The sequence below is a fragment of the Lipotes vexillifer genome, unplaced genomic scaffold (assembly GCF_000442215.2).
Source record: "Lipotes vexillifer unplaced genomic scaffold, Lipotes_vexillifer_v1.1 scaffold28, whole genome shotgun sequence".
Taxonomy (NCBI): domain Eukaryota; kingdom Metazoa; phylum Chordata; class Mammalia; order Artiodactyla; family Lipotidae; genus Lipotes; species Lipotes vexillifer.
In genome coordinates, this window is record NW_006793929.1 from 1313019 (window position 1) to 1332716 (window position 19698).

The following is a 19698-nucleotide window of genomic DNA, read 5'->3' on the forward strand; positions in this document are numbered from 1 at the left end:
AAGCCTGAACAGCCACAACCACCTGCCTTTCAAAGGTGCCCCCGTGAGTTACGCCTTGTGAGTTACGGGGAGTTAGGTGACTTATATTCAAAGGGCTAAACAACCTAAGAACTTGTTTTGAAAATCACGGAAAAGTCATGCTTGTGGTGAGAACAGTGTCTGTGGTCCCTGCTCCCAACGCCCTGCCTGGGGTGGCAACCTCGCGTTCTCTCCTCTGGGCGGGCTGACCTGGTCCACAGCGCGGCAGGGTGCGTGGTCCCTCCACGAGCGGAGTGAGTTGCTTCATGGGAGATTCAGGGAAATGCAGGGACACACTGTCCTCACTGGAGGGCAAAGTAGAGAACTGCTCATCAAAACTCGACAAACTAGACGGGCACATGGAGAATGTGGAGGAACGGTTGGAGAAATCAGAGGCCAGGACCCAAGTCTGTGAAAAAGAAATCGCTGAGAATAAATCTATGACTAACACGATTTTTAAAACTGTTGTTCTTTAGAATGAACACTGAAGTTGTTGAAGGGATACGAGACGTCTGCATTCTGGAATTCAGGAAGGGAGAAAAGGCCCCAACCATGAAATTCTTAGTATAAACCGATTCCAAATTCAAGATCGTCAATGAGAAGGCTCGCTGCTACGTACTGCTCAGGAAGCAGCTGCCAAGGAAGCCAGGGATGGAGAGCCCTGGTTATGCCGGTCTGATTAGACCAAGAGTCTCTGAATATGACAAGTAAGAAACTAAGTTGCGATAAAGGGCTGAAGATGCTATTTGCTCTAATACTTTGCCTAGACATACAATCCAAAACATTAGAACTGAATTTTTTTAAAAAGCTACTGTACAGAAGGCAAAGATGCTAATTCCTAAACTGATCCTCAATATTTTAAAATTTGGTGTCATATCTAATAGGAGCCAGAGAAAGAAAGATCAGAGAATAACAAGGAAAGAGGAACAAAAGCATGGAAAAAACAAGTTCCAAGTATAAGCCTAGCTGCAACCAAACTTTGTAATAGAGGACAATCTATTCATGTTATATGTAGCAAATATTTTGGTAAGATCCTAATGGGTCAAAAGGCTTAGGACGTACATAAAAGTGAATGATATCAAGTTAAAGAGAGAGTATAAGATACAAAGTATCATATTCACTTTTTCTAGTGATAGGAAAATCTATTTTTGACAGTTTTCAATGGCAAGTGAAATTTCAATACTTCTAATATATACCTTCTGGTTTACCACTTACACTTAGAGGCAGAGGGAATGTGAGTTATAAAAGGTCATTACAATGTTATGAAAACCCAGTGGCTACACTGATGAACACAATTAAGTAACCAATGCCAGAATTCTGTTTATAAACTGTTTATGGTCAGATCATTTGTGATGCGAGGAAAGACAGAAGAGGACCAGCTCTCTGCTGCTCTAAGGAATGTGTAGATGTAGACTGTAAAGTAAGGACACGTGTGCAAACACAAGATTCTACCCATGGGAGGAGCTCTGAGCACCGAGTAACGAGAGATGCTATGAACAGTATACACAGGGTATTATTCTTCCCTCTTCAATGTTCATCCAATATGCTACTGAGTGCCCAATGCGTGACAAATACTGTGCATTCCCTTAAGCTACTTATTTGTTTTCCAGAATTTTAGATTTCATCTTTAAAGTGATACCACACAGAAAACACAAAAAGAAAAACCAACCTGCCCCAAAACCAAACTACTAATACTTAAGAAACTACCCATATTGTCAAATACCATAATATAACTAAATCTCAACAAGCTCAATATTTCCTAACCTCAACATCTACTCACTTCACACAAAATGCTAGAATCCTAAAAATTCTCTTAAAAGATTTAATGTCCAGGAAAAGCTTTAGGAAATCTGCAGAATACAGGTACACATGAAGCATAAAGATGTATCTATAATTATTTTCCTTTGTACCTATAGCATGTAAACAGATGAACACAACCAGCAAGAGGAATGTAATCCCGAAAAGGTTTTCAGAGATGTCTACTGGCTTTCCTTTTGCCTTAATTTCATTAAGAGCATTTCTAAAATAAGCCCAAAGTTTTATAACTGAAAAGTAGAGACCTGAAATAATTGGGATGAAATTTAACTGCATGCCTTCCATTCTACTGCATATCTAATTTCTATTTCCTGATTAACATTTTTTTGAAAAACTAATTTAAAAAAATTTTGGCTTTCCAGACATCCATGAGGAAGCTGATCAATGCCAAATAATTTCACTTCTAAGCAAATATTTCTCAGGGAATTTAATGGGGGTGGGTGGGGGGAGAAACATGAAAATCTTAACAGCACTGTAATTAGTATAATTTATGATTTTTGTTTACTAATAGCCAAAATTTAAGAGCCAGAGAGGCAAGAAAAAAGTTTCTCATATGAAAACAGGTTCAACAAAGATATGGGGAATGACTGCTGGCACTTATCTTCTTATTGCAGTAAATTAAAGCCTTACTGTTTCTCACTCCACTGGCTCATACACATCTTCAGCAACACAAACTTTAGTGCCCTTACTGGGATCCGTGACCAAACCACAAGTAATTAACTTTCAAGTGGAGAGGCTTCCACAGAACGATGTCCATGATTTTCATCCCCAATCTAAATTTATACAAAGCAAACTAATCACACCCTTTAAAACATTCTTCACTCTCTTTCCCAGGAAAGTATCGTTATCCAATTCAACAAGGCGTAACTATAAACCACTCATTTGTACTGCATTCAGATTTTGCTTTAAGATGTCACTGACACCCTTAAAACCCTTGAATGAAAAAGCTAATTATTTCAACTCTGCTTTTATTTCTGTAACAACAATACCAAAGCAAAATCCAGAAGTCTTCAACAAGAGCACTCTGACTTCAAAGAGGGCTCATTATCTGTACCTGCTTTGCCTGTCAGGATTTTATTCTGGTACCACTGCCACTCCAACTGGGGGTTAGCGCCAGGGCGCAGGGGTGCCCTCCCAGTGCCTCTATTACTTGTGACAGCCACCGGCCTTCCTGTAAGGAGAGAATAAAAGCTAAGTACAGGAACACTAACACTTAAGAAATAAGACATCTCTCTTTAGCTTTAACTTAGGCATTAATCCCTAGAAGAGCCAAAATCTTTGAAGATTATCAGTCGCTATGCAAACGTCATCTATTGATGTTTCTCTGTACCCCCCCAAAAGTAAACTATTTATGACAATTTTGATGCATTTATTCAACTTAAAAGCAACATTATCATAGCTTTCTATGGTTTTTGTCTGGTTTCTTACAGTAGAAAACAGGCAACTCAGATCCTAGATTCAGACTGGCAGGGTGGGGAGAGAAAGAAAGACTAACTGTATCTAGATTTTTAATATTTCTGGTATCAGAAAAGTAAGGTAACATCTAAACTAATCTTTATTTTTACAGCAAGAAAAAAAACTAAATGTATATGCAGAGGAATCACAATCTGACCTACTATATCATCAAAGGGGAGAGTATACAGTCCCCAAAGTTTTGGGTTAGTTATAATATCTTTCATGCATCATTTCCTTCTATGTGTTTGTGTTAAAAGATAACTCTAACTTTGTAAAGCAATAGCATGGATAATCCACGTATGTATATATATATATATATATATATACTATATATATATATATTTGTATATATACATGCATATATTTCATTGAATGCATTTGTTGTGAGGACAAAAAAAGCATTAAAAAGTCACTCATGGGCTAAAATCAACTCTTTACAGTCTAAACACTCCTATCAGAGCTGAAGCAGCAACTGCCCGTGATAAAAATAAAGCCCTAGTATTAACCCCGGCAGTTTCTATGCTTTCCTTAAGGGAAAAATTCACTCTCAGAAGACAGTACTCATAGCTATCTCTTTTGGACACAGAACTCTCAAAAATCGAGAATATTTTCAAAAGTATTGACTAGATTACAAATACCTAAAATTTCCATTAAAACAAAGACTGCAAAAAAAAAAAAGTAAAAAAATAAAAAAAATAAAAATTAAAAAAATTAAAAAAAAACAAAGACTGCACAGATGACAAGATATTTTAGCAATATTCAATAATACAAAATTATCCTACAACCAAAAAGTGGGAACGTTCCCTATAGCATCAGGACAGTTAATCAGGTTATTCATTCAAGAGAAAGCATAGTGACTCAAGTTGCAGAGACATATGCTACCATAAAATCTCCATTTATTGACAAAGTAATAATAAATATAGATTAAAAATATAGAAAATGCCCAAAGCAGGTCCCTATCTACATTAGTCTTAGATGTTCAGCTGAAGAGGAATATTCTTCCCTAAAGGCCTGGTCGCTACAGGGAGGAAAAAACTTTTCCAATTTCCCTCTCTTTCTTGATAATGGAGTCCAGACAATTTGGAAGTAGGAATTGATTTTGCCAAGGAAAATTAGAATAAATATTTCTTAAAGAATACTTTGTGACCCCTTAGAATAAATGTTTATAACAGTATATCAGTTTTCTTAATACATAAACAAGAATACAGACCTTTGAGATCTGGTCTATTTCGTATACCCACTGATACAAAGAAGCAATCCATATCAACATGCATTATACAGCTCTGATGTCTGGGTGAACTCAATACTGACATATTTCCTAGAAGGAAAAACAGAATGTTCAAACCCCAAACTAGTTTTTAACATTTAAAAAAAAATCAGGTCTAGTTAATTTTAGAAATTACATTTTTAAATGCTTACAAGCAGAATAAAGTTGTAAAAAAAATACAGATTCTATAATAGATTACTTCTATCACCTCAAGAGAAATCAAATTTCAGTTTCTTTGGCTCTAGAAATAATTCAGATACAAATTTAGTTTCCAAACAGAATTTAAAATCAATTGTGAAGACATCATGTTTTCGTAGCCTATATCCTAACAAGTCTCTAATTAGAAGTCTGTCTAAATGCTTATCTCCAAGTTATTTCTGTGGGCTGAATGGTTTATAAAAATGTATAAAGATGTTTTCATATATTTAGTTCCACAGACCTAAGTTACTTTAGATGATTACTATTCTATGCAGTAATAACACTCCTTGGTAAGACAGCAGTAAAAACGGCTACGGTTATTGAGTGCTCTGTAAGTAGGTGTCAGGCACTGTTTTAAGAGGTTTACATGTATTAATTTATTTAAATTCTCTCAACAACACTATGAGAGAAGTAAGCTTATTATCCCCATTTTGCAGATTAATAACTTGAGTCATACAGCCAGTAAGAGGCTGAGCTGGAATTCAATCCCAGACAGTCTAATTTCAGAGCCCCATAAGCCACCACACTTGTAAAAAGTGATGATCTCATAAAGGAATTTTCCTCTGCTAGATTTAAGAATAACAGTACTGAGGTTAATCTTCATAACAGGCTTCCAAAAACTTACATTTACTCCCCAAAATGTTGAGACAACTCTATTTACCAAATTGTGATTGTGAAAGAGTTTACCTTCTTCTCACTAGGTGCAGGGCACCGGACCTTTGTTCCTATTACCTGCCTGTACTATCACTTGTGTGCCGACAGGAAACTAAGACTCAGAGAGGTGAACTCACATGCTCTGCATCGTAAGAGTGGCAGAGCCAGGATGTGGACTCAGTCTATTACCTAACTCCAAAGCCAGGGACTTCCTTGCTACCCTCTATAATCCCTCAAGAAATCATTTATAAAATAAACCTTAACAATTGTAAGTCTGCTGTATAAAAGTATTATACACACATAATGTAAACAACTCAAAATAATGGTTTTAAAGATTCAAGTCACACAGAATGTATATACTAAATGCCTACTGAATGCTTTCACACAATATAAAAATCTCTCATCTTATTCCCATTCATAGAACTGATCCATAATAGCTCTTTGAAGCTTTCAAAATTAAACGACCTTTAGGTAACAAGGCCAAGGCATGATAAAAGGAAAATCTAATACCTATAACATTATTTTGAAATATCTCATAAATAACAAAAAGCATTTGGAATACATCAAACACAGCAAAACGTAAGAGAAAAGACCCACGTGGAGAGGTTCTATCACACTGTGAGAGAACCATGAGCTTCTCTCTGCACCTCAGTTTCCACAGCTATGAATCAAAGGGTGATACTAGATAATCTCTGAGATCCCGCCCCAGGGGGAACCCACGTAATCCATAAAAAGCAACTAAAACCTCAAACCAGATACCAATTTATAATGACAGGCACAGAAATACAGCCTGTTATTGTTGGTTTTGTTTGTTTTTGATGACAAGAAAACCATTTAAAAAACAAAATACAATTAACCAACCTACTTATATGTGAAAATACTTAATCTCACTAAAAGCTTACCACTATACTTATAATAGCTATTATGTCAAAGTTATTTAATTATTGATAAATCATTATGACGCAAGCTTACTCTTACCAAACCAATTCATTCTTACAGGAGTTTAAGCACTGAATATAAAATATGTTATATTTCACAGTTCAAAACTTCAACAACTGATGAGGTCTACAGGAGGAATGAATGCTCAGAATCCCAACCTCATTACTATTTAAATTACCTAAAAATGTTCACTTTAGCCACACTCAAATCTAATTTTGTAGAAAAGTTTTAGTAAGAAAGTCTTCTATCGTCTGTTATACTCACTGTCACTTACATAACCTGCTATTCCTAAAGACTTGCATGTTACAACACCTTAGTATTGACCAGAATACCAGTGACAGATTAAGAACCAAATGATCAAGCATGATTGTTTCTTAAGAAAACAATTTTAGTAAGTATCTACCTGGGTCAGTTACAACAAATGCAGACCTGCCTGCTTTCATTTTTTTTAACTTTTCCCTTCCTGGAAAGATACCACTACTCTGTCTCTGCAGGGTACTGACAAACTCAGTCAATTCGCACTTCCACGTGGAAATGTGGTGCAGCCTCGAGCGAGAGTAGAAGTCCGAGATGAAGCGGCAGGGCCTGGGCGGCACAGAGGGTGCCGCCTTGCTCGGTGAAGGGACTGAAGTGCTCTTTGTGCTTGAAGGCCCCTGAACGGTGGAGTGGTGAGCACCATTGACTCGAGTGTTGCTGTGCAAAGGTGACAGGGAGAAGGAATTAGTTCTGTGCGGATTCCGCAGAGCATCTGTGCTTCTGGTGCTTTGCTGGGACTGTTGCTCAGCGCAGTCTCTGAAGCCGCCGCCGCTCCTCTCGGCTGCTTCCTCCTCATGGGCAGGGTCGGGGGACAGGCTGCTGGCAACACCGCTGCCCCTGGGCACCAAGCAGTCCTGCGTCTTTAAGGCACCGTTAGAGCTATGGGTGTGTCCGTTGCAAACGGCACTGCCATCTCTGGGATGCGGAATTCCGTTCTGTTTCCTTCCTGGGAAGAAGGGCTCCGGCTCCACAAAACCCAAGTCGTTATCTGCATCTTCTTCATTCCAGCTGCTCACTCCATTGACTCTGACTTCATTTTCCGCCTCAAGCTTCTTAATTATGTGATTTCTAGGTCAGGAGAAAAATTTGTTTAAATGAACAATGTCTGACTTTCCGGCTAAAACAATTCTCCATTTAAACACTGTCTTAGTGGTACACACTTTAATATTCCCTCCACCAAATCTGAATGATTAAGCCACACAGTTTTTTTCATTATTGCTCTTCTAATAAAAGATAATTCTTTGCCAAACTGAAGGAGCAAGGTAACTAGGAAAATTCTAGCACATTAACAGCCTTTCAGGTTTTTTTTTTTTTTTTTTTTAATTTCAGAGACTCACAGAGAAGAAAATAGAATTGGATCTTTTTCAGACTGAAGAAAAATCCAAGAAACTGTTTTCAATTATTTTTCCCACTATAAATTAACTGTAATCTGTAAGCTTTAAATACCCAGTTTGTAGCACAGTGTCTGGCATTTACTAGGTAGTCAGCAAGTATTTGCTAAATTAATACAATATGAATTAATTCCCGTAAAAATGGGTAAGAAACCTTATTTGAATTCTTATTCCTTTTTTACTTTCAGTTTTATATAAGGCACTGTTCAACACATTAAACCCAATACTGCTACAATCCTGAGGCTCCTTACTTTCCCCCAGGAAATGACTGACAGACTATATTCACTAATCCACTAACAGGGTCAAACTGTTGCACAAGTAGATAAAAAGTAAAAAAAAAAGGTCAGTGTGTATGGTTAATTCAATGAAACTCATACCTAGAAAAATGAGGATGTTCACCCTATTGACAAGGGAATTAGCATTGCATTTCTAAGAAAAGCATTATTTAGATGCCAGGGTGGTAGGTCCAACGCAATCTGGACCAAGTGTCCTGATGACGGGTTTATAAATGCAGTAACTATGACAAATGTTATGTTAAATTCACAACCTGGCTCTTCTAGATGTCTGCTTGGTAATGCTCTGTAATAAAGACAAGATTCATCTGCATTCAAAACAATCACCTAAGTAACAAAAACAAAAATCTGAATTACAAAGCAGTAATTCATTCTACTTAGAAAAGTCCACAGCATTAGTCCAATTACAGTTCAGGCTCCACATGAGGGTGCCACATGCAGCACTAAGGCATAGGTGAGATTACCACGGCATTACCAGGTTTAATCTAAAGTTCCTGCTCCTAATACCAACTGGGTACATTAGTCATGACAGCCTGACTGCACAGAAAACCACGCATGAGCTGGATACGAAACAGCACCAGCCATTTCTGGGTTGGCTCTGGCTCTGGCTGACCAACTCATGGAATCTGACAGCCAAGTCTGAGTAGGTCCTGTCCTCAAAGATGATCCCACCAGTGAAAGAGGAAAAGATGACCAACGGGAAACGATTAAGAGAGGAAGGAAGGAAAACCTCATTTGGTATATGTCAGAGAAAGTCTGGCCCTTGAGACAGAGAGCAAGGGAGCAAAAAGTCACATAAAGGAATTTCAAAGAAATTTATTAAATGCACTGAACATGCCAAAAATAAAGAACACAGAAAGCAACAAAAGTGAAGTCAGAAAAGTCTTAAATCTAGTTTTCTATGTCATAAATATTAAGGTTTTTTTTTACTAGCAACACATGCAACAGAAATGCACACATCGGCAGAAAACATACTGCTCGTACCCATTCTTTCTGCACTACAGTGTTTCAGCCCAAACGGACATTTATAAAGTAGCTGTACTAGAAATATATCACGAGTGGATATACATTCACTAGGCAACAGCATAAATGGATCAATAATTTAACTCTAACAGGTAAATTCTTCCTAAAATAAACACAAAGAAGAATTTCAAAAAAACACACACATATGTATTTTCTTTTATTAGTGAAGAAAAAATGAAGTTGTATATTCAGAAGCTTTTCTGATATTACTTGTACACCTTGATGGTACTAAAAAAACAAAATTAAATGTTTTGGGTAAGGTGAAAAACAACTGAATACACTTATAAGTGAACCTATAAGTTAAAGAACAAATGACAACAAAACTACAGAAGGTAGTGACACTGGATCATCCCAAGTTAATTAGACTCCTGGTCTTTTGGAAAAAATATTATCAAACTCCCAAAGCAAACAGTTGAATAAATAAGGGAAAGGCTAATGATAATGAACAATGATAATGAACTACTACTACCTGATACACAAGTTAAGGCAACACACCAATTAACTGTGAAGCCAATTTACCCAGGATTACTGCAATTGAAGCTTAAGTCAAAATATTTTTAAAAATCAGACACATGGAATAAAGTCTAGATTCACCTCTAACTCTATAACCTTGAGGGTCATCAACTAAATTTTAATTGATATAAAATATTTACCTATTTAGAACTGTTACTGATTTAGAATTTTTCAAAAATAACCTAAAAGTGTTAACATTTTCATTACCTGTCTTTCTATGCAGTAGCACACAGCAAAACTTTAGCTGGAGTAGTTAGTTCAGTTTTTGAGAAAGCAATAGTCTATGGCAAATTACTTGTGTCAAAAATAATTACTGCCATGAAAACCCATGGAACATTTTACTTCTAATAATTTAAGATCCATTGGTTTAACATGGGAATCTAATGAGAGTGGAAAAGCTTTCTTGTTTACATTTATGAAACTGTCATATGATAAAAATAATTTTTAGGTAAGACACGCACTCCTGTACTTCAACAGGATTAAGAGAGACGAATAGCCAGTTTTTATATTTGTTTCTATCTTCAGCAGAGCAGGGGCCGTTCTCACTGCTAAAAACCAGCTGTGTAGTCTCCCCCAACCTAGACAAACTTACACCCTGTCGTTGAGCTGTTTGGTGATGCTGCTGGGACCTGGTACAGGGTCCTCAGGTTTGCACACAGGATTAAAGTTGAGACCTTTCTGCGTGGAGGACTGCTTGCTGTACAGCTGATACGGAATGTAGGACAGGAGTCGTCCGGCTTTGATGCTAAAATAAAAAAGTAACACCAATTTAAGAGTTTAATACTTGGGGAAAAGGAGCTTCACAAAAAATGAATGTTCTCAATGATAGGAATATTTCACCAACAACATGCCATCTCTTTTCCTAGTTTATTCCTTCTCCCTTTGTTTTAGTGGTCCTAATACAACCTTACTTATTACACACTTAAGAATGAGACCTTCTGCCCATGAAAAGACAGGTCTGAAATTTTAAAAACTAGTAGCCAACCATCTCATGTTGAGGAAAAGAAAACAGACTATAGAGTAGGATGAGAAAAACTTCAAGCACAGAGTTGGACTAGTCGATATTGTAATCATCGTGACTTTAGTATTTAACCACAATCTTTCCCCCCCAAAATTCACACAGAATCATCAAGATTTTCTCAAATCCTATCTCACATATTAAATTTTTCCAGAATAAGGTAACTGGATGAGGATTCCCAATTTCCAAGATTCATGTTAGGTCTATTAAATGTGAAAAACTGTAACATAAAAGGACAAAATAAAGAATCTCAACTTTAAGATTAACAAATAATTTATACTATCTTATGTGTGTAAGAGTGACAGAGACAAGGCCACTCGAAGACAGAACTCTGAGAGAGCAGAAGCTATCATATATATCTATATATCGTCTTCCAAATGCTCACTATATATGCACCAAACACCACCTGTAAAAACGAGGGGAACAGCAGTATTGTAATACTAGATTAACTGACACTCCCTAATGCCTATTATACTTCAGAACTAAAACTGATTTGATTAAACTGAGTTTTTCTTTCTAATAAACTGAGTTACACATACGGTTACTGTATCTTTAAAAATACCATTTTCAACTCAAATTTTAAAACAGCCAACTAATATGCTTGGGCTAACATCCAAATTTTAAAACAGGCTCCTTAAGTATCAGGAAATATTTCAAAGCACATGTGTGGCTTTAAACCTAAAATATATATTAAGAAGGCCATCCTTTAATTATTTAGAAGAAAAATGATACAGTAAAATACTTTTCTTATTATCTGACAAATCCAAGCGTTTTGACATTTTTATTTTCTCAAAGCATACTCCACAGAACTTAAAAAAAAAAAAAATGACTGAACTGGCTTACAACAAACAAAACCAATTTAAAATATTAAGTCAACAATCGTGAATACAGAAAAACATACTGATGATATACCCTAAAAATGAAACTATACCATATTATAGACTATGTCCTTTATGTAATTATATCACTATACAATCCCACCTAAACTGCCTTCAACTTTAGGTGGAATTACTAAATATGCTAAAAAACTACTAATTTATGACAGTTGAGAACATACTAGTGACAACACACTTCAATTTTCATTTACCTAAATAAATTTACCATCAGGCTAAAAGTTAGTTTTATCAAGATTACAGATTACATTCAAATACTAGAATTAAAATCCTAAAATCAGACCATCTATTAATTTACTTTATTCTTTTTAAAAAATTTTTATTGGAGTGCAGTTGATTTACACACAATGTTGTGTTAGTTTCAGGTGTACAGCACAGTGAATTTTACTTTATTCTTTTATCAAACTAACTTCACTTCCTTTAGCAACTGGTCTTAACTGCCTGGCTATGGACCCTTGTCTTCTTAGTTATTACCTATCTTGCCTGCTCTCCCACCCTCAGAAGCAGAGGAACTTACCCCTAACCTTAGCCTTCTGCCTCCTTCATGACACACGGCACAGCTGTAACTAAGGGGTAAGTGGAGACTGAAACTGTGCTCAATATGTCAGCTACACATCTGAAGTAAGACCAACGTGCAATGAAGCCAGGACACGCCCCATTATCATGCTGGCTTCCCCCATCCTACTGACAGCTTGCTGGGTGACCCAGACGCTACAGGTGCTCTCTAAACTGATTGTACACGACTCCTAACAACAGCCATGTCACCCAGTAGAACTTAAGGCTTACATAACTAAGTCCGTGGAGACTGATATAAAATAAGAGCCAATTTAAATACTGCAGGTCTCTAATCAGACATCCTCAGAGATGCCCAGTAAAAGAAACTAAAGCCCAGTGCACTATAGTAACGTTAGACAAGAAATTCTTTTAATTTCAAGCCCAAACCACTATACATCTGTGTACATTCTTAATTATCCCTGCTTATCCATTTATCCATCTACAGATATATGGAGAGGAACATTATCTGATAGTATATTTTTAAAAGATCTTCTTTTACAAAGTCTCTCAGGGATTCATTTCTAACGTTTTCTAATTTCACTGTTTATCCTAAGCACAAAGGAGCTGTATTCTATATTTTCTACCATTCTTCTTACAAAAAAAAAAAAAAAAAAGAGCCAAACATCAAAACCCATATTTCAAAACCAGATGGAGCTTCACTTTACCAAAATATATTACTACATGGTTTCTTTATATACTGAGCTTTCTTCCCATGTACACCGAAAATAGATTCTGATATATATGAAAGAGCTTACATTCTATACAATGTATCAGGCACATACTCATTGCATGTGAGATATTCACTTCCTTTGAGGAGTTTTAACTCTTGGTTTGTCCTATAGCCCCAGTAAAGTTATCTACAGCAGAACTTTGTTCTTTAAACTATTTCCTATTTCCTATGCTGAAAATGAATTTACACCGCCAGTTATAACCAGAGCCTGGGAGATTTTGCAAAAATTAAGATACAAGAAAAGTCACTACATTTCTATTCCAAACTTTTTATTGTAACTGTAGCAATAGCATCTTCTTTAGATGAAGCAATTCTGCACATCAAATGTTTGTATGGTTCTAGTCAACATCCCAGTCGTTCTCTATTAGAAAAAGCATATCTGACACTGTATATACCCATGTGTCCATCCATTCACGCATCTATCCTTCCTCATTCAAAAGTGGATTTAAGGCAAGAAAGGATCTAATTACGTGCTAAGGACAAACTGAGCTGTTTTTGCCTATTATTCTACCATTAAGCAAACATTATTCTTTACGCATATTCAAAATTAAAATTCCCTTTGCCACCACCTCTCCCATTACCCAAACTTTCCAACCACTCACCAAGATCCTACAAGCTCAGAAAAGGAAATAGCAGCTATGAACATACGTATATAACTTTTTGCCCTTTATCCTTCAGGGTCCAGATTGCTTTTTAAGTTTTACTACAGATACTGAGAGAGTTAAGCTATTCATATTCATTCTTTAGCTCCTGAAGACCAAGACTCTGTTTTCTAATAAATATTACCTACAACAAGTCATGGGGTGGCGGGGAGACTGAAATGTGTACTGGTTAATTGGCCAAGTAAAAATAATTTGAGAATTCTGTAGTGCTGTGAGAGAAAAAAGTAAACGACTCAAGATTAATTTTTTTTAAGTCAAATCTATACCAGAAACTAGAATCACACACATTTTCTACGAAGAATAAACTGAGGCAAGACACAAAAAAAACATAAGGGGAATGAAAAAAAATCATGAGATAAAACTGCAACCAACTTTTGAGCTGAATAAGCACTAATATTGACACTGAGTGTAATGAGAAACAAAGTTTCAGTCCATAGCAAGTATGAGATCTTCAGAGCATTCCAAGTGTGTGACAAACGTGCTAATGTTACAGGTGGGAGCTTAGAAAGAAAGGACACACTGACTGGGAGCCAGTCACCCCCCACGAGAAGAACCGAGTTGGCAACAACTGGAGCCTCTCATCTCACAGCAGAGCCCGTGAGAATCCAACCAGAGGAGGCAGGTTCCCACGCCACAGAAGACTCAACACGCAATGAACAACGAGAACAAAATGGACTCGGAATAACTGAGGACCATGTTTTCAACTGTGCTCGGGCCCGATGAGGCAGTGAGGTGAACCACAGCAGCTTCTGGAACTACTCCACACTTCAAATTTCAGTGTAAAACTGTCTGAAGAAAAGGATTAAGAGAAAAATTTGAAAATCACTAACTTATACTATACTGTACTATACACAAACAGAAGATTTACAAAGCAAAGCCTTCAGTAACATAATCTCAGACCTTAAACTAACGCACACAGGCTTCTCATTAAAGGACTCCCCTGCCTCTCAGAAGTCATGACCCCATAATCATGCCTATATTAACTCAGGTTTAATGGCACCTACACAGACACCAGGGAATTCTAATCAAGGCAAAGTAATCATCCTGCACACTTATAAGTGGTAGTCGCTTTTCAAACTGCTCAAACTAAAAACAGGAAAACTGATTGTAGAAGAGAATATCATGTATGATCCATTAAACGGCTAATGTAATGTTCAAATTTTTAAGTATAATAAAATCTCATTAAAACACTGCTGAGAAGGAGAAAAGATGAAGAAGACTGGGATTAGAGTGTGAAAGAAAACAGCACTGTGATTTAATGTGGAGGAGCCCAGGCTTATGACATCGTAGACACAGGGCATTTATTTCATATATTAGGGTACAGCCCAGACTGAACCATTTCCACATGGGCCAACTCACCTATAACAACTTGACTAAATGGCAAAGAGCAGACCCAAATACGAGTCAGAAAATCTGGGTTCTGAATTCTTGGGCAAATCAGTTAACCGTATTAGCCCTGCCTTCTCATATACAACATAAAGCAAATAAGCCACATAACCATGATTCCAAAGTCACTTCAGGGGCTTCCCTGGTGGCACAGTGGTTGAGAGTACGCCTGCCGATGCAGGGGACACGGGTTCGTGCCCCGGTCTGGGAGGATCCCACATGCCGCGGAGCGGCTGGGCCCGTGAGCCATGGCCGCTGAGCCTGCGCGTCCGGAGCCTGTGCTCCGCAACGGGAGAGGCCACAACGGTGAGAGACCCGCGTACCGCAAAAAAAAACAAAAAAAAACAAAAAAAAAACAAAGTCACTTCATTTATTTAAAAAGAGATAATTAAGCTTGACTTCAAACTAAAATAAAATCCATTAAGGTGTATTTTATAACTTGTAACTGTCTCAGGTGCATTTTTTATTGTATTATCTCTCTAGCAGCATTCAGCACAAAAAAGAAGAGCAGGTATAAAGAAAGAGCTGTATTGAAGACCACCATTTACTAAGCAAGTCAAGTCCCAGCCAGCAAGAGCTCTTTTCAGCACCACTTTCCTTACCCATGGATCTCCCCCACCCCCTCCAAAGCCAAAGTAATATCCCCAGATCAAAATCCTTGTCCCGGCACAATGAAAGGATTGTCTTTAAGTGACAACACACAGTTACACTCTGGAATGATACTAACTTCTTATACTTAAAACTTCACAATTTACTTTAAAGAAGACACACAGCTAAAAGCTAGGTTCATTAATCCTATATAATGAATGGACAGTGGCTGGGTCCTGGGAACACAGCACAAAGATGTTCTAGGGATGGACCTTCAACTTAATCTTCCAAGGCTTAAAAAACCCTAATCTATAAGAATATTTGGCTTTCCGGAAGACAAATGCACTTCTGACCTTTTGGAATTTATTTTCTGATACTCGGTGATGTTTATAGAATAAAAATAAAATAACAACAGTAGCTTCTTACATCTTATGCCTCTACAATGCACAAGACATTGTGCTATAGGTAGTTTGCACAAATTATTCCTAGTTGTCACATAACCATAGCGGGTAGACAGCAGCCTTCTTTTACAAATGAGGAAACGAGGGTCAGAATGGCTGCGTAACTATTCCCATTACACAAGATCACAGGGACCCTGAATTGCTGAGTTGGGATGTGAACCCAGGTATGTCTCCAGAGCCCAAGCACAGCCTTTCCACTATAATACATTGCCTCTCACGAATCTATGCTGCTATGTCTGCTATACAGAGGAAAAGAACAATTCTATTTAATTATTTTTTAACAAAATTTTTGGTCGTGCCACGTGGCATGTGGGTTCTTAGTTCCCCAACCAGGGATCGGAACCACACTCCCTGCACTGGGAGCATGGGATCTTAACCACTGGACCGCCAGGGAAGTCCCGAAACCTAACAATTCGAAATCTACTGAATAAATTAATGGAAGGTGTCAGAATTAATGAAATATAGGATAAGAAAAAAGCTCGGCAGCTGACTTAGAAAACATAATTTCTAAGTTTGTTTCATTAACACTCCATTATACAGTCTGACCATTCTCTCATATACTGATTACAATCTATTCATAAAATTATGATTTTAACACTTTCACTTTTAACTTTCATAAATCTAGTAATCACTCATATGTATTATATATGAATCACTCAAGTTCTGGCTCATCACCAAGGTTCTAGATGACATATTTAACCTTAGGAAGTTAGTATGAATGGCCAGCACTGATTTACACACCAATTCCAAACCAACAGCCAAGGAGCCATACTAACTGAAAAACAGGTACTAATGATACTGCAAACTGCCTGCCGCCCACTCCTCGTATTCCGGGTGTGCGTTATCCTGATCTTCCTTCTTCCCCCACAGCATGTACTGACTTTTAACATACGACATAAATTTACTTATATACTGTTTATTATCTGTTTCCCCTTATAAAATGTAAGCTCCAAGAGGTAGAGGAGGGAATCTGTTTTGCTCACTGATGTATTTCCCAAGTACACAGAACACTGCCTACTTGTAACAGGTGCACAAATATTTGCTGAGTGAACAGCATGCTTTGTCAACCCCTCCCATCGCTGCTTCCTGCCGCTCACTTGAGACATCTCCCCTATTTCCTGGGAGCTGACGTTGCGAGAACACTAACATCAAACCCCAGGCCACCTGAATCATCACGCGAGGCTAAGGAGCACAGTGGTGTTTCTTAAGACATGGATTACTCTCCACCCTTAAGAGGCAATACAAGTTAGATAAGGGTTTATAACAGAAAAAGTATTCCCATTTTTAAAACTCATTAATTAAATTAAAAATTAAACTTACCTTTCCACAATCCATTCTGGTCGAATTACTTTTTCTCCCTTTAACTCTTTAATTTTGGCATTAGGAAGATTTGTGGCAATGATGTGTGTTGTTTTGGATCTGGAATAATACACATGATACTGGCCTCCATGCAACATCATTAGCTTTCTCAATTCCTCAGCAGATGGATCTGTAAAATTAATAATAAAACACGTTAAAAGTTTTACATTAAGAAAGTAGAGCCCTAGCTGAACAATCCCTTAAACAGGATGATTTAAAGAACGTATCACTGGTACACATTCTCCTTGGCTGTGTTGCCAGTAAGCAAAGTTGGGAGGAAAATCACAAAGTGATAGAGCTGTTTTGCCTTAGCACATCCGACTCTCCTGGCTGCTAAAGGCACAGTCAACCAACACAAAAACATCTACTGCCAAGCAATGCTCAGAAAAGCAGATAGGCACCTCGAGTAATGAATTAAATACTGATAACACAGCAAATATTTTAAAAATTTCAACATTTAGCTATACTGACCTTGACATTTTTATCTTATGTTTAAAAATACTTACTATGAGCACACTTACTGTAGAGCTTATTAGACTTTACTCCTGTGAAGCTTAATAACTTAAACTTTTATTTAAAAAATATAAGGGCTTCTCTGGTGGCACAGTGGTTAAGAATCCGCCTGCCAATGCAGGGGACACGGGTTCGAGCCCTGGTCCGGGAAGATCCCACATGCCATGGAGCAACTAAGCCTGTGCGCCACAACTACTGAGCCTGTGCTCTAGAGCCCGCGAGCCACAACTACTGAGCCTGCGTGCTGCAACTACTGAAGCCCACGCACCTAGAGCCCATGCTCCACACAAGAGAAGCCACCGCAATGAGAAGCCCACACACCGCAATGAAGAGTAGCCCCTGCTCACTGCAACCAGAGAAAGCCCGCATGCAGCAATGCAGACCCAACACAGCCATAAACAAACAAACAAACAAACAAACAAATAAATAAATATTTCTTTCAAAATGTGTAAAAAGATGATTGGCTTAAAAAAAATTTTTTTTAGGGCTTCCCTGGTGGCACAGTGGTTGGGAGTCCGCCTGCCGATGCGGGCGACACGGGTTCGTGCCCCGGTCTGCGGGCATCCCACGTGCCGCGGAGCGGCTGGGCCCGTGGGCCGTGGCCACTGGGCCTGCGCGTCCGGGGCCTGTGCTCCGCGGCAGGAGAGGCCGCGGTGGTGAGAGGCCCGCGAACGGCTAAAAAAAAAAAAAAAAAATTTTAATAAATAAAATTAAAAATATAAGAAAAGTTAAAAAAATTTTAAAACTCAGTTTCCTAATACGAACTTGCATCAAAGCCAAAAAATAAAGTTAACCAAAACAAAAATAAGAATTGCAGACCAAGAAGCACTGTTTTTCTTCCCCCAATTTTGTTTCAAATTATTTTATTCTTAATAAAACTATAGAAAAATATCTTAAACAAGAATCAATGTGGTTTATGTTTCCCATTAAAAAAGTCTGACTCATTAAAGTTATGTTATGACAGGCATTACTAGTATCACATGAAACTAATTATTTTCAATAGCTTCCCTATTTCTTTCACCTATTAATCTAAGGGAAACTGTACCACACTTCTAGCAACAGCTGTACCTGGGGGTGAGGCTGGGGGTGGCCTCCACAGGAGGCTTGTGTATCTACTTTGTTATGCAAGCAACAGATTTTCTTTAAACACAAATAATATAGGTCCAAGTATTTAAATAAGTACTTTTATTATAATAACTATCTAATTCAGTGAGTTTTGGTCTTTAGAAGAAGAAATATGTTCCCTCTATACCGATTTTGGTAAGAGTTTTTATCATGAACAGGTGTTGAATTTTATCGAAAGCTTTTTCTGCATCTATTAAGATGATCATGTGGTTTTTGACTTTTCTTTTGTTAATGGGGTGTATCACATTGACTGACTGATTTGTGTATGGTGAACCATCCTTGTGATGCTGTGATGAATCCACTTGGTCATGGTATATATGATCTGTTGTGTTGTTGGATTCGGTTTGCTAATATTTTGTTGAGAATTTTTGCATCTATATTCATTAAAGATATTGGCCTGAAGTTTTCATTTCTCCAAAGAAGACATAGAGATGGCCAACAGGCACATAAAAGATGCTCATCATCACTAATTATTAGAGAAATGAAAATCAAAACTACCATGAGGTACCACCTAACACCAGTCAGAATGGCCATCATTAAAAAGTCTACAAACAATAAATGTTGGAGAGGATGTGGAGAAAAGAGAACCCTCTTACACTGTTGGTGGGATGTAAATTGGTGCAGCCACTACAGAGAACAGTATGGAGGTTCCTCAAAAAACTAAACATAGAGTTGCCATATGATCCAGCAATCCCACTCCTGGGCACATACCCAGACAAAACTATAATTCAAAAAGTTACATGCACCCCTATGTTCAGAGCAGCACTATTCAAAAAGCCAAGACATGGAAACAACCTAAATGTCCA

At 37.6% G+C, this 19698-nt stretch overlaps 1 protein-coding gene across 1 annotated transcript in view; it reads right to left on the bottom strand.

Moving 5' to 3' along the window:
* REV1 (REV1 DNA directed polymerase) overlaps positions 1-19698 on the bottom strand; it is an 86412-nt gene that overhangs the window by 31616 nt on the left and 35098 nt on the right. The window contains exons 4-8 of the mRNA XM_007466892.1: positions 17216-17384; positions 10195-10347; positions 6750-7450; positions 4499-4606; positions 2888-3004 (exon numbers count right to left, since the gene is read on the bottom strand). Of these exons, the coding sequence (XP_007466954.1) occupies positions 2888-3004; positions 4499-4606; positions 6750-7450; positions 10195-10347; positions 17216-17384 (1248 nt within the window). The remainder of the gene's footprint in view (positions 1-2887; positions 3005-4498; positions 4607-6749; positions 7451-10194; positions 10348-17215; positions 17385-19698) is intronic.